The 15,676-nt window shown below is 43.4% G+C and overlaps 1 protein-coding gene across 1 annotated transcript in view; it reads right to left on the bottom strand.

Moving 5' to 3' along the window:
- The window catches only part of RAB31 (RAB31, member RAS oncogene family), a 126,918-nt gene that overhangs the window by 12,996 nt on the left and 98,246 nt on the right, over window positions 1-15,676 (bottom strand). The window contains exon 6 of the mRNA XM_059409182.1: window positions 2,965-3,074. Within this exon, the coding sequence (XP_059265165.1) occupies window positions 2,965-3,074 (110 nt within the window). The remainder of the gene's footprint in view (window positions 1-2,964; window positions 3,075-15,676) is intronic.

Below are 15,676 nucleotides of genomic sequence, written 5' to 3' on the forward strand. Positions count from 1 at the left end.
GAAGAGAATCATCTGTCTCTTCCTCCAAGTCAGTATGAATTAATTTTGTTTAAGCATACCTTTTCAAAGGGCCTTTATTCTCACCACTTTTTTTTTTTTTTATTGCATCTTTTCTCCTGGGCACGTTTGTCTCTGGAACATTGCTTTGGGGAGTGTACAAGTCAGCAATATCCCGTTCTATTTTGAGCTCAGGGAGGAGCGCATGTAATACAAGTAGGAACAGGGAAAAGGAAAATAAACGAAATGTCTGCTGCAGTGTATTTAGGTGTACTTGGTACTGCATTTTAAATTAACCTGTAATTAGGCTACAACACTGTTCTGAAGAAATTCACCTGAAGGAGTAAAGAGGCACCAGCGCTTACAGGATACATGCGGCTAGAGGTCTTGCGGCAGGCCGTGTATAATGCGAGAGAAATAATTGTTTATTTGACATAGAAGATGAGGTGGTACATCTACTCTATGGCTTATATAGGAATTAATTATTTGAAGCCATAATTTGAAGCCATAATTACCCAGTGCTTTAAAGAAAACACATGCTCGCTCTTTCTTTCTTTCTTTCTCTCTTTCTTTTTTTAAAGATTTTATCTGTTTATTTGAGAGAGAGAGAGAGAGACCATGACTGGGGGAGGTGTACAGGGAGAAGCAGATTCCCCGCTTAGCCGGGAGCGGGAGGCTCGATCCCGGGACTCCGGGATCATTACCGGAGCGGAACGCAGACCCTTAACAAACTGGGCCACCCAGGCACTGCAAACATGTGCTTTTTCTCCAGTGAAGAAGACCACCAAGATCTTGGGAATTCCTTACTCAATGTCATCATCACCTTGAGCCATAAAGACCTCATGTGGGTGAAGAGATGCACCATACAAAGAGGTATATTTCTGGTAAGATATCAATACTTGCCACTTGGGCTTATTTTTTTCTTTACGGTTCCTATTTCCCCCTTTATTTTAATCATGATCTGTGCACACCTTGGAAAGTCTCCTAGCTCGGGCAGAAACCTCAAGCCGAATTCCAAGGGTGCAGAGCACTGTGCTTCCTTCCCTGGCCGCTGCCGTCTGCACCACCTGCCTGCCAGGGGCTTGTGCTGGGGAGAGGGTTCCAGAACGCATAAGGAGCTGCATGAAGGAAAGGGGTCAATGTCATAGTCCTCAGGAGCTATCTGGCTTCACTAATTAAAACCTTTAATCAAAACAAAATGTTGAATACTTGCCTAACATACCAGAAAAGCCGAACGCCCCTGGAAAAGAGTTTGACAGGAGGGAAAATGAGGTTAATGGAATGAGTTCAGGACAAAAGCTCTAAGATGTCACCCAGCGTTCCACAGAAACAGAGGGCAGGCAGCTGAGCAGTCCCTTCACAGTCGAGCATTGTGGCCACGGCCCATTTTCAGGAAGGAGCAGGAGTCTGGGGATCCAGGGTTTCCAACCTAAAATGACAGCCTAGCATTCTGGAGTTCAACTGCTAAGGTCAATGAGTTTGGAGAACATCGTTCTGTTGCGAGTGTACAATAACAGCAGGAACACGACGCCTCTGAAGGAGGGTGGGAGAAAAGGTAATGTGGACCCCAGTGAACAATAAGACTGGGGCTGTGTGTGTTTTTGTGTATTTCTGTATCATGTAAGTAGCCCATGTCAGAGTTCCCCCTCTCCAAGTGAAATTCCCCATCAAGCCAAGAGAAACAAACAAAATAATCCCTGCTATGTGTTCTTGGAGCCTAGTGTAATGAACCAAAACCGGTTAAAAGGAAATCAGATCAGTTCTGGGAAGTGACAGCCCCTCTAACTTTGAGTGCCCCGCCAACAATGACCGCAGGCAGAAGAGAGATCAAACCATCAGTTTCCCCTCTGGAATTCCCTTCTGGAATTATCTGGAACCAGATAAGACCTTTGAGAACAACTGCCAACTGTTCAGGGATTCGACTCTTCCTAAGGCGGGTACCCCAGGCCTCGGAGTCCCAGCCCATCAGGAAAGGTTGATACTTGGGTGAAGTCCCCTGTTATGCTCTGGGGACATCCCAGGACAGTCTCCCAAGACAGCGGGCAGCAAGAAGCTCTCTGAGGGGACCCAATGCAGAACATTTTTACCAAAGAAGTTGTGAAGGGGAAATCTGGCCATCAGCTGGAGCACAGGTCCTAGATAAAGGTTATTTATGGGGAACAGCATAATGAAAGGGAATGATAATGTGACCCAGAACAGGAGACAAAAGAAGGGGCCACCTTCCCTGCCATTAACTGGCTAATTAGAAATGAGAAGAATTGACTGTCCGCCTAATTCCCAATTTCAGTTCTTGTGGGATGGAGACTCATTTTTTTTGATGACCACCAGGCGAAAGGAATTACCAAAAGTTTCCTTTATTTTGTTTACCTAGAATCATTCCGTTTAACACGTGACTTGAATTTCCTACACCTTATCACTGTCTGTTGTATTTCTCTCCCCCTCAACATATTAACACAACATGCTACAAAACACACACCATGGGGCGCCTGGGTGGCTCAGTCATTAAGCGTCTGCCTTCAGCGCAGGTCATGATCCCAGAGTCCTGAGATTGAGCCCTGCATCAGGCTCCCTGCTTAGTGGGAGGCCTGCTTCTCCCTCTCCCACTCCCCCTGCTTGTGTTCCCTCTCTCGCTATGTCTCTCTCTGTCAAATAGATAAATAAAATCTAAAAAAATAAAAAAAACCCCACATACACTTTTCTAATCATGATGACTTCTTTTGCAACACACTTATTTCATTTTGATTCATAAAACAGAGAATCGACAGGTTAAGGCACAAGAACTATGGAGATTCCTAATCTCCATACATAGGTCAGGAGTAACAAGTGCAGACTCCAAGTTCTATATCCATGGCACCAGACAGAGTCCCACAGAGGGAAAGCTCTTAGGTGGCACCCCGGGATTGTATCCTGTGACTCTCAGAAGCATACAAACGTAAGCAAAGCCAAAAACGCAGTTCAGGTACTTACTGATTCCTTGAAAGAGCTCTTCGATATTAATAGCATTTTTCGCGCTTGTTTCAACCACAACAGCACCTATGGATTCAGCATATTCCTTAGCGTCCTTCAAGGGAACTTCCCTAGAAAAGAGGTCACACCCAGACAGAAATGAATGCTCATTTGTATAATACAAAACCCCAAAAAATCAAACAGGAAGCTCATGCAGAAACAGCTCCTTATATCTAAGTCCTGTTGAATAACCACTCGGTCTCTTGGCAAATACTGAGAGCTAGTATTTGTGAAAATGGTGAAAGTTTAAAACCTGGTCACTGGTATCCATGGAATTATAAGACCTTCCCCACCCTCCATATGTAAAATGCTGTGCCCGGTTCCACTGAAGGAAAGAATTCTAGAACATTAGAAAAACTCGTTAGGAAGATGGCCACATCCATTTCAGCTTGCAGAGTTCGGGCTGATTTCAATTCTTTTCCCATAAAAAATGACTCATCGTTTTTTTAACTTGTCTGTGTGTATGTGCATGAACACACATGTGCACAGTCCTGCAACACACATGCTCTTGCAGAACTTTGTGCATTTTGTCTTTCACATGTCAGCGAGAATATGCAACAGGATGTGAATGTCTGGAAATGACCATGGTTATAGCTAAAGGCTGTGACGCAATAGGACCGAACTGGACTTTTGCCTGTAAAAGTCTCTTCCTGCAAAGATGTTAGGGCATGAACTCTATTTAAATGAATAACCTAGAAAGACATTTACTGACCTATTTTTAATAGGAAGATGCTGTGGTGGCTCTGAAGATTAAAAAGACACCGTTCCTGTTCCCCCAGAAGTTTAGTCATTTATTCAACAAATATTTATTGAGTGGTTATTATACGCCAGTCTCTCTTGTAGGTGCTAGAGAAAACAGTAATCCCTGCCTTCTGGAACCTACCCTTGAGAGCAAAGACAAACTTCCATGGTTACTCTAACTCACAACATTGTAACATTTGCAATACGCGGATAATAAAGGCAATAAAGCACTTGGAATGACAGGAAGTACAGAAGTACCAAAAGTACAGAAGTACAGGAAGGTACAGAAGTACAGAAAGTGTACAAAAGTACAGAAAGTGTACAGATGTACAGGAAGTGTACACAAGTAGCACAGAAAGTGTACAGAAGTATACGAATGTAGGTAGTTTATAGAAGTATAGGAAGTATACAGAGTACAGAAAGTGTACAGAAGTGCAGGAAGTATACAGAAGTACGGGAAGTGTACAGAGTACAGGAAGTATACGGATTCACAACGGAATGATACGGCGTCAGAATGGAGAGAAGGTCAGTATGGAGCTGAGAAGGGAGGGGGTCGCCAGCAGCAATGCCGGCAGAGAGGCCGGCAGACACCCCCGACACCTGTCTCATGCCCAGCAGCCACTAAAGAACAAGACGGCAACAGGGTCAGCCCCACATTCTAGGGAAAAACGGTACACCACAGAGACAGGAGTGGGGAGGGAGGCGAAGAATTTGGAAGCTCTCGAAGGCTGTGGGCGGGGGAGAATACAACGCTGGCCTAGACAGATGGCTACAGGAAAAGCAGAAAGACGGACTGAAAATCAAAACTGGGAGCGGGGTAAAGAGACTGTATCCCCCTCCCAACTCCTTCCCTTCTCTCCAGCCCTCCAAATGCCTCCAAAAAGGCTATAACTGGATTATAAAGTTACTGGGGAAATCCATCCTTGGCATTTAAATTCATTATAGAACCCACATCAAATGAGAGGAGGACTTTTCAGGAGTTTGATGGAAAAGGGCTCGAGGAGAGGCTACCATAGTAAAGGCAGGGGCCCCAGGATTCCAAACCAGAGAAAAGAAGTCTCCTGAGTTCTGTCAGCTACAATCTGTACCGCCATCATCTTTCTTTCCAAAGACCCACTGGGAAAAGCTATGCTTCTTAAGCTGCCCTCTCTACTGTTTCCAACAGACAAACCACAGGCCTCTCACAAAGATTGAAGGGAGGAAAAAAAGAAACTTGAGTTTTTTGGTGGCAATGAATTTTACATTTGAAACACCCTAGAAAAGTGTATTTCAGCGTTCAATTGGGCATGTTACCCTACTTTTTATTTCTTCCCGGCAGTCTTTATCAAAGCACAGATAGAAGGGTGGGGCTCATCTCTACCCAAATGAGGTTCAGGGAAGACAGGGTGTGCCTTGCTAATCTACGCCTGGGGGGTAGGGGCGAGTCTGGCCATCAAGGAGGCCTTGGAGACCCCTCAGGTTGAGAGCAGATTACAGTCACATGCTTCCCTAGCTCACCTCTCCTTAGTCCCTTTGTGAGACAAAGAGGAGTGAAATAGGTTTTGCCAAAATTAAGGCAAGAACAAAGTCACTTGCTACAGAGTCCAAAATGTCCATCCTAGCATAACTGTAAGCCTGGGGGCGGGAGGCTCACCGTCTCACAGTCTACACGCTGCACCCGGAAATGGACAGATAAGAAAAGCATGTCCTCACACTTCCTCCGTGTTTAGAGACGGTCTTATGAAATAAATTATTTTCCCAAAATGACACAGTGAGTCTGGGCTGGAGGCAGGGTCTAAGACCCTCTTGCTCTGCCCCCTTTGCTCCCATCAGACCTTGACACCCAATTGGCACCCACATTCCAGAGGCCATTCTTTGGATCTTTATAGACAGAAAAAATGTGGGGTTCGAAAGATCCTCAAACTGTAAGGCACCGGAGTCAGGGGCGGAGGCAACGGAAGGGCATATCCCGTCCTCTGAAGAACAGGTTCTTACTCAGCCTGGAGGGCCAGTGGAAGTCCCTCTAACAATGAACTGAAATCAGAAGGACCAACCACTCTTGAGTCTGTCAAAACAGGTTCCCTCTACTGTGGTATAAAAAAATAGGTATTTCCCTTCTCCTTGCTCCTTGGCACAGAGTTCCTGAAACCATGAAGCTACCTAGGTAATAGGTGTGTCCTTTGTTATTCGAAGTTACCTAGGTAATAGGTGTGTCCTTTGTTATTCGTAAAGAGCTCCAATATGCCAAACCTGAGTTTCAGATAGGGATTGGTTGCCAGAGGACCCAACCCCGTGATTAGAGAGTTGAAATTTTCAGCCCCACTCTCCAACCCTGGGGACCGGAGAATTGGAGATTTAATTAATCATGACTAAGTAAGGAAACCTCCGTGAAAACTCTTGAGCACAGGGCTTGGAGGGTTGGACTCAGTGAACATACGGAGGGGCTGGGAGCCCCTTGCTCTATGCATCTCTTCCCTTTGCCTGGTCCTGACTTGTATTCTTTAGAGGAACCTATAATCCTAAATCTAGTGCTTTCCTGAGTGCATAGAACTCTGTTCTACTGAACTATCAAACCTTCTGTGGAGGGGACCTAAGAGCCCCCAAACTGGTAGTCTGCTGGGAAGAAGTGAGGTTAACTTGGGGATACCCAAGACCTTCATCTGGCATCTGAAGTGGAGGGAGGGACAGTCCTGAAGGGCTGAGACCTTAATCTGTGGGATCTGTGCTGACTCCGTGTAGTAACTATCGGAATTTAAACACCAGACGCCTGGTGGCATCGGCAAATTATCATTGGAACAAACAGGCACAACTACACACAACTAGTCTGAAGGAAGAGCCTTAAAAAGGTGAGAATTTCCTTCCTTGGGACCTCTTGCAGGTAAAATAGAAACCACTGGGAACGCCCCCAGCAGCATGTCAGGGTAGGCCCGCCACCCACAGCTAGAAGGAGGCCATCACTGGTCTTCTGTCATTAGGCTTGCATGAGACTATGGCATCTAATGGCTTTCGTTCATTTTTTTTTTCAACAAACATTTACCAAGTGTCTGCCATATACTGGACATTGTGCTAGGCATTGGAACAGGTAGATTGAAACTAATTTTCCCAAGCCAGAGCGTAAACACAGCTAATCAATTTTGATGGGAAAAACGGTTTTTTGACTTTCTAGACCAACCTGTGTACAGAATTCTGGACTCCCAGAAATAACCCAGAAGAGTAACTGCCAGGGGCACCTGGGTGACTCGGTTAAGCCTCTGTCTTTGGCTCAGGTCATGAACCAGGGTCCTGGGATCGAAGTCCTAGTCAGGCTTCCTACTCAGCAAGGACTCTGCTTCTCCCTCTCCCTCTGCCCCAACCCCTGCTCGTTCTCTCTCTGTCTCAAATAAATAAAATCTTAAAAAAAAAAAAAGAAAAAAGACTTACTGCCAACCAGCCAGGAAGTGCAAGAAGTGTAGATGGGGCATCCTTCTCCCTTGGCACCCTTCCCACAACTGCCCCTTCAGCCCCTACCTTACATATCAGCGTCACCGAGGGTTTCTTTCTTTCTTTCTTTTAAAAAAAAATATTTATTTATTTGATAGACAGAGAGTACAGGTAGTCAGAAAGGCAGGCAGAGAGAGAGAGGAGAAAGCAGGCTCCCTGCTGAGCAGAGAGCCTGATGCAGGGCTCTATCCCAGGACCCTGAGACCATGACCTGAGCTGAAGGCAGAGGCTTTAACCCACTGAGCCACCCAGACGCCCCCGAGGGTTTCTTTCTCAACTGTCTGACGTCCTACACCCCACCGGAAAGCAGCCACAGGCAGGCACAGTGGCCAGGATGCAGAGCCAACGGAAGACATTAAAGGCAGAGAAAGTGGGAAAGCCGGACATCGGGGGAGGCTACCATCCCTTCCCCAGGAAAACACTAAATTCAAGGGACATCAGAAGAGACCAGAGTCAGGGTCGGGACCAAGAGCAGAGTGATGGGGAGAGAGAGCAATATGGCTCAGGCTTAGGGTGGAAACACACAGAAGGGGAGTCTTCTTTTAACCCAGGTCTGATGTTAATCAGCTTATACTTCGGCGTGGCCCACACAGCGGCCTGTCATGTGTCTCAGACCCAGGCAGAGGCCGGAGCAGGCTACAGCGCTGGGAGGCTCTCCATAGGGGAGGAGGTCACAAAACAGCATTCTTGTGGGCTCCAGAGTTTTCAACGGCTGCACTGCCCAGCAAGGGTCCTTGTTTCGTTGTTCAAGAGGTAACCTGGTAACATGGCAGCTGAGTCATTCTGATTTCAAAGGTGTTTAATTCTCCGTGATCCTCCCCCATTGATGGCAGAGGAAGAGGAGGGCAACCACCCCAAGAAGGAATTCGTGAAGCCCTACCTGAGAGGGAGGGCATTCAAAGCTTAAGGTAGACTAAAGGCAGAATGATGCTGTCCCCCCCTAGGGGTTCATCAGGAAGGTTCAGTTCCATGGGTTCCCCCTGGAAGTCAATAGAGATAGGTGATTCCCACGGTACTTCCCCTGCCCCAGGTCTTATGCCCCTGATTCTACCAGATGGGATGAATGCTTTATAGCAATTCTACATGTTAAGAAATTTGATATTATAAAGTGCTCAAAACAATACTCAGAACTTAATCAGTGTGATATCAGTGTTTCTTTAATCAGTTCTGCAAAGCTATATCAGCAAGGATGGTGGCATGGCACCATTTTCTTACGGAATGCCCCCAGAAAGACTGAGGAAATGATGCAGATGGAGGAAACAAGTGAACAGGAGGCTCAGACTAACTGTTTCAGAATCTGAAGGTCCTTCACAGGTTTATGAGACTCAACCCCTTCATTTTATGGTCCAAGAAGGCTTGTGGGCCAGTCATTGCTATTCCACAGAAGAATGAGTGAATACAGGCTATATCAGCCAACTCATTAAATACATTAATTTTGATAAATTACCCCAAAGTTAAATTGCCTCGTATTTTGAAGTCTTTGTCTATGAAAAAATCTGACATTAATTCTGAGTAACTTGTATTCAAAGTAATAACTTTTCTTTTCTTTTTTTTTTTTTTAAAGATTTTATTTTTTTATTTGACAGAGAGAGACAGAGACAGTGAGAGAGGGAACACAAGCAGGGGGATAGAGAGAGGGAGAGGGAGAAGCAGGCTTTCTACTGAACAGGGAGCCTGATGTGGGGCTTGATTCCAGGACCCCGGGAACATGACCTGAACCAAAGGCAGATGCCTAATGACTGAGCCACCCAGGTGCCCCTAAAAATGGTAACTTTTCATAAGCATGAATATATCTTACTTTGTGACATTTTATGCATGTTCTTTAACTACTTTGGTTCACATGATTTGAATTTTTTTTCTTATTTATTTGTAAGTGCTCTTTGCATATTAAGAAACCTAGTCCTTTGTAACATATTTTCCACATTTCTTCAGCTTATCTTTTGTGTTCAGATCTTTGCCACATGGAAGTTTTTATGTAGTCAGACTTTCTATTATTTTCCTCTATGTTTTCTGAGTTTTATGTCATGATTAGACAGTTCATTCTAACTTCCAAGATTATTTTTAACAGTCATCTGCTTTCTATAACTTTTATGGTTTTGTTATTTTACATTTAAATCCTCGTCCCACTTTCAATTTATTTTTTCTCATTTTCCCCATGGCTAGTTAATTATCCCAAGACCATTTATTGAACTATCCCTTTTTATACTTATTTAAAAATTATCTTTATCATATACTAAATTTCTCTATGTATTTCACCCTGTTTCTTGATTGTCTCATCTATTCAATGATTTTCTGTGCAATTCTGTGACAATGCTATATTGTTTTCTTACTCAATCATTAAAATAGATATCAATATCTGTTGGGATTTGTCCCTTCATTACTATTTCTACCTATTTATTATTATTTTTTTAAAAGATTGATTGATTGATTTTAGAGAAAAGAACAGGGGAAAGGGCTGAGGGACAAGGAGAAAGAATCCCAAGCAGACTCTGCGCAGTATGGAGCCTGACCTGGGTCTCAATATCACGACTCCAAGATCATGACCTCAGCGGACATGAAGAGTCGGATGCTCAACCAAATGAGCCAACCCAGGTGCCCCTCTGTTTATTTTTCTAGATGAATTTTAGGATCATTTTGTAAAACTATTTTTAAATGTCTTTTTGGTAATTTGAGTGGAATCTCAGTGAATTTGTGGTTTAATTTAGAGCAAACTGACATTTTTACAATACTGAGTTTTCCCATCCAAGGAAAAGTATACCTTTTCATTGCTTTAAATGTTTTGTGTCCTACCACAGCTTGTATGTTTTATCTATATAGTTCTTGCTCATTATTTGCTAAATTCATTCCTAGGATTTAAAATATTTCAAAATTTAAAAAGGACACACACACCAGAAAAGCTTATTTCTAGGTATTTGAGGTTTGTATTGCTATTATAAAGTGGGTTTTAACATTGATTTGATTGATTTTCTAGTTGGTTAGTATCTGTAGATAGGTGAAGAATAGTTGTGCACTAGACAACCTTGGTTTTCCTGGTCCTGCTAACAATTCAAACACTTCCCATGAAAATGAGGATCACGTGATTCATATATCAGATTGCCAAAGATGAAAAAGTTTAGTATCTGCAGTGTTAGAGCACAGAGAGGAAAAGTGATGCTCACACACTGTTGGCAGAATGACCATGTATTCCAAAGAGCTCATGGAAGTTTAAATGCAGAACAATCATAATCTCTAAGAAGTTTCCAGAACTTAAACACATTAAGTTGAAAGAAAAAAACAAACAAACAAAAAAACCAACCACATAAGTTGATGCTAAAAACAAAGACAAAATGAGGACAAACGTTCAAGATTCCTATAGTCGGTCACAGAGCAATCATAATTCAGCCTTCTCTAGACAACCTCAGAGGATGCCCATGAATTCTCTCAGGGACTCATCTCTCAGGTGTGTTCTACAGACCACCGTCTTCGTGATTATTCTGGACTCATTAGAAAAGAAGATCCATTCTGAACCAGAAAGGCCCATTAGGCAAGTCCCAGAAATAGGTATTCGGGCAACTTCCCAACGGCTTCTTATGCATTCTATGGCTTGAGCATAACTCTTCTAAGGGGTGGACTGTAAAACACTGAGTTTGTTATTTCTGCAGTCTATCCAATTCACAATCTGATACTACGAAGTCATGAGTTTGGAAATCTGTATTAAGATGACTACATCTGGGGTGCCTGGGAGGCTCAGTGGGTTAAAGCCTCTGCCTTCGGCTCCGGTCATGATCCCAGTGTCCTGGGATCAAGCCCCGCATCGGGCTCTCTGCTCGGCAGAGAGCCTGCTCCACCTCACCTCTCTGCCTGCCTCTCTGCCTACTTGTGATCTCTCTGTCAAATAAATAAATGAAATCTTAAAAAAAAAAAAAAAGATGACTACACCTAGGACATAATCAAATACACAGGTCTCAGGCAATATTTTACAAGTGATAAAATAAAAGAAGAGTGGCCCCATGAGCTCTTCCCAAAAGAAACTTTCTGGTGGCCTGGGTCTGTTCTAGAATGTATATTCTATTTCTAAACCACCAGAACAGCAATAACCAAGCATTTAATATTCTGCCAAACTCCTGGAATAAAGCAGTTAACATTTCACTTAAAAAGTTTTGCCCTATCAGGATGCCTAGATGGCTCAGTCAGTTAAGCGTCTGCCTTTGGCTCAGGTCCTGGGATCGAACCCTGCCTCAGGGGTGGGAGTGGGGATCCCTGATCTGCAGGGACCCTGCTTTTCTCTCTCCCTGTGCTCCTCCTGCCATTTGTGCTCACTCACATTATCTCTTTCAAATGAATAAAGAAAATCTTTTAAAAAGCAAGTTTTGCCCTATATTGTTCCTCTCTCCCCCAGCCACGGCCCCCTTCCAAGGTCAAGCTTAGAAGACCAACTAAGCAGGCTAGGAGGAAGTGGCAAGGTTACAGTGAGCAGGATGCGGTTGTTCAATGTCTGGTGGAATTCTTTTTTGTCAAAACCATCCAACATGTTTAAGGTATTCTTGCCAAAAGCAGTAGCAATCATTCACAACATTCTGTCAGAACCAAGCGGAGGAGGGCTGCTGTCTGCAAAGGCTGCCGTGAGCCACGAAATGGTCTCAGCCCTCAGCCCTCCCCACTCCCTCAAGCAGCCACTGAATGAATAAGCAGGGCAAGTTGTGTCACATTAGCTCACACTTTCTCTCACTGTGCAAGAGGTCTGTGTACCAATTTGACGAGGCCACCAGTTTAGCAATAATTAAAGCAGCAAAATTTAAAATGTTTAAAATGCTCGTTCTTATAGACAACCAGATTGGTTTCCCTGTGAGGTGGAACTAAAACCAAATGAACTTTAAAAAAAAAAAAAAAGAGTAATTACCACCTTTGCAGCAAAGACCTGATGGGTCTTTCATTTACAACGAGATAAGTGCTTACAGTTAAAGCCCTCACCATGTGCACCCTGGGAAGTGTTTCTGTTTTCATGGGACCTTGCTTACTTATTCATGTGTGTCCATAACTGCTATTCACCTGGGGCCACATTCCTGGTGTCGAGTTCAAACAAGCAGTGTCAGGTTCTCGCCACAGACTTAAATGGATTGTTTCTCATGGAAAATGTCAGCCTTTGAACTGAATGAGAACGGAGAAGAAAACACAGGTTCTTTAGGGAGACCTGGCCATTCCTTTGCTTCTTAAGACCCCTTTCTCCAGACCGAAGTTGAAGCTAGTCCTAAGAAGGCCGGAGAGAACCACAGGAAAGAGTTTCAAACCCTCTGAGGAGAAGCTGATCGGCTGCCATCTTCCCTCGGTCATTTGGAAAGGATTCTCCCTCACGGATTATGTTTGTCCTTTTTATAAGATGCAATAGAGCATGATGGTCAAGAACACGGGCTCCGGGACAGATGGGCAGGTGTAAAGCTGTACCAACACCCTTTTAGGTACAAGACCTGACACAAGCACCTTAGCCTCCATGTCTCAATTTCCTCATCAAGGCGGGAGAAGGAGAGAGACTCTTTTACAGGATTGTGAAGATTATCGTGAACTGCTTATAATAGCATGTGGCACATAGGAAGAATAACCACTACCTACATGAACAGTATAAAAATAGAAGTAATTATTGTGCTGCTTCAAAGAAATCATTGAAGAGGCTATAATCCATAATAGAAGTGACATTTTGAAACTCTGAAACTTTGGGCAGCATGGAAAGTGCAAGGAAAAAGATTACTGTATCCTCTGGGATGCCTGGCTGGCTCAGTCGGTAGAGCATATGACTTTTGATCTCAGGGTTGTGAGTTTGAGTCCCACGATGGGTGTGGAGATTACTTAAAAATAAAATCTTAAAAAAAAAAAAAGATTATTGAATCTTCTAAGAAAATCTCTAAGAACAAAAATCTTGCCACTCTGCTTTATAACACATCTGTTGATGACTTTACACTTGGTCTTAGCCAAAAGGCTGAAAAGCGATTACATCTGTTGATGACTTCAGAAAACATCCTTCCCCTGCCCCCTAAAGAAGGTTAAAATGAACTATGTGCTTCTGATTTTAGAATCCAGAGGCATCAAAATGAACTTATGTTTATCTCACTATAGATGCAGATGGATAGATGTAGAAATAATTACAGTTGACTTTTGAGCAACATGATTTGAGGGGCACAGGTCTTTGTACCTAAATACTATACTGTACTCATAAATGTATTTTCTCTTATGATTCCCTTAATAACATTTTCTCCTCTCTAGTTTGCTTTGTTATAAGAATACAGTATATAATACATATAACATATGAAATATGTGCTGATGACCTGTTTCTATTATCGATAAGGCTTCTAGTTATATTTTTGGAAAGTCAAAATTATACCCAGACTTCAGGTGGAATGGGGGGTCAGCACCACTGATCCCCATGCTGTCCAAGGGCCAATTGACAAAAATGCATGCACACTTGAGCAAGTAGACATACTGCATTTCCTAGCTCCACTTGCTCTAAGGTCCTAGAACCAGTGACACCCTAGTGTCAACGAGCCAATACAGCCCATATTTTGGCTTTTAAATACCATTCTTCAATAAGAAGAACCAGAGCTCCTTGGAGAGATGGCTGATTCTAGGGCCGAAGCCCAAAATATGCAGGATGAGTCCATAACATCTTGTTATGCCAGAAAGGAAGGAAGTGCCTAAAAACCCAAATGATAAGCATATGTTAAAGGGACACAGGAGCCAAAAGAAAGAACTCCCAGTGGCCAAAGCTGGAACCGTTGGAGCAACAGATGAGATAACACAGTACTGCAGTATAACCTAATGCATAAAATAAACATCTGTGAGTCCACATTGATATAAATAAATGGCTGAATAAACTAGTTAAGTGGGTAGAAGTGACAAATTTCATCTGCAGAAGAATTCTGAATAATGTATGTGGATATTCCTCTCTCTCTCTTTTCTTTTAAAGATTTTACTTATTTATTTGAAAGAAAGAGAGAGCACAAGCAGGGGGAGCAGCAGCCAGAGGGAAAAGCAGGCTCCCTGCTGAGCAAGGAGCCCCATGCAGGATAGATCCCAGGACCCTGGGATCATGACCCAAGCCAAAGGCAGACATTTAACTGACTGAGCCATCCAGGCATCCCTAGATCTGTCTCTCCAGGAGGGGGAGCGTAATCCCTACCCTTTGAGTGTGCACATAGACTTCCTTCCAAGAGTAGGGAAAGTAGGGGGAGGTAAATGTATGGTGCAGAAACCTGACAAACACTACCTCAGCTGGGTAACCAAGATCAGCATCACCAGTGGTAATTAGTAAGTAATGAAAATAGCACTTTACCACTGTAGTCTTCCTCACCCGAACCCATAGCCCCAGTCTAATCATGAGAACAATGTCAGACAAACTCTAATTGAGAGATATTCTCCAAAATACCCAACCAGGACCCGCAAAATTATTGAGGTCATCAGAAAAAAAAGAAAGTCTGAGAAACTATCACAGCCCAGAGGAGCCTGCAGAGTCATGTCAACTAAGTGTATTATGATACTCGATATTCCGGATGGGATCTTAGAACTAAAACAAAGGACATCAGGGAAAAATTAATGAAATCTGAATAAAGTATGAACTTTAGTTAATAATGAAGTATCAATATCAGCTCCTTAGTTGTGACAAATGTCCTACTGTAATATAAGATGCTAATAGTAGGGGAAAATTGGGGCATCTGTGTGGCATAGTTGTTTGGGTATTTGACTCTTGGTTTCAGCTCAGATTGGGTCTCAGGGCTGTGGGATTGAGACCCCCTGTCGAGCTCCATGCTCAGCAAGGAGTCTGCTTGGTACTCTCCCTCCCTCTCCTTTTGCCTCTCCCTGCCTCTAAAATAAATAAATAAATCAATGAATCTTAAAAAATTATATGGGAACTCTTCATACTACATTTTCAACATTTCTATAAATGCAAAACTATTCTGTTGTTTTTTTTTTTTTAAGATTTTTATTTTATTTATTTATTTGACAAAGAGAGACACAGCAAGAGAGGGAATACAAGCAGGGGGAGTGGGGGAGGGAGAAGCAGGTTCCGCGCTGAACACAAGTCCTATGTGGGACTCGATCCCAGGACCCCGGGATCATGACCTGAGCTGAAGGCAGACGCCTAAAAACTGAGCAACCCAGGCGCCCCAATGCAAAACCAAAACAAAAGGTTTACAAGGGGGAAAAAAAGGAAAATTCCAGACATCCTCGCTGGGCTCCCTTCCGGAGCCCAGCCTTCAGTTCCTTCTGTCCCATGTCCATACCAGCATCAGATAAGGGTTCACCCACTGGCACAGCATCAGAAGGAAAAGCGCATCTCGGACCACAAAATGCACACTTAGCAGCACACACTTGACTCATCTCACATACAGAAAACACCGTGTGCATTTTAATACTGGCCATGATATTTACAGACCTTCCATGGTGGCTTTTGATATTCCTTGGCTTTTGGGCTTTAGTATTTGGAATAAGCTGGATTTTCACGATC

Source organism: Mustela nigripes, chromosome 8, assembly GCF_022355385.1.
Source record: "Mustela nigripes isolate SB6536 chromosome 8, MUSNIG.SB6536, whole genome shotgun sequence".
Lineage (NCBI taxonomy): Eukaryota > Metazoa > Chordata > Mammalia > Carnivora > Mustelidae > Mustela > Mustela nigripes.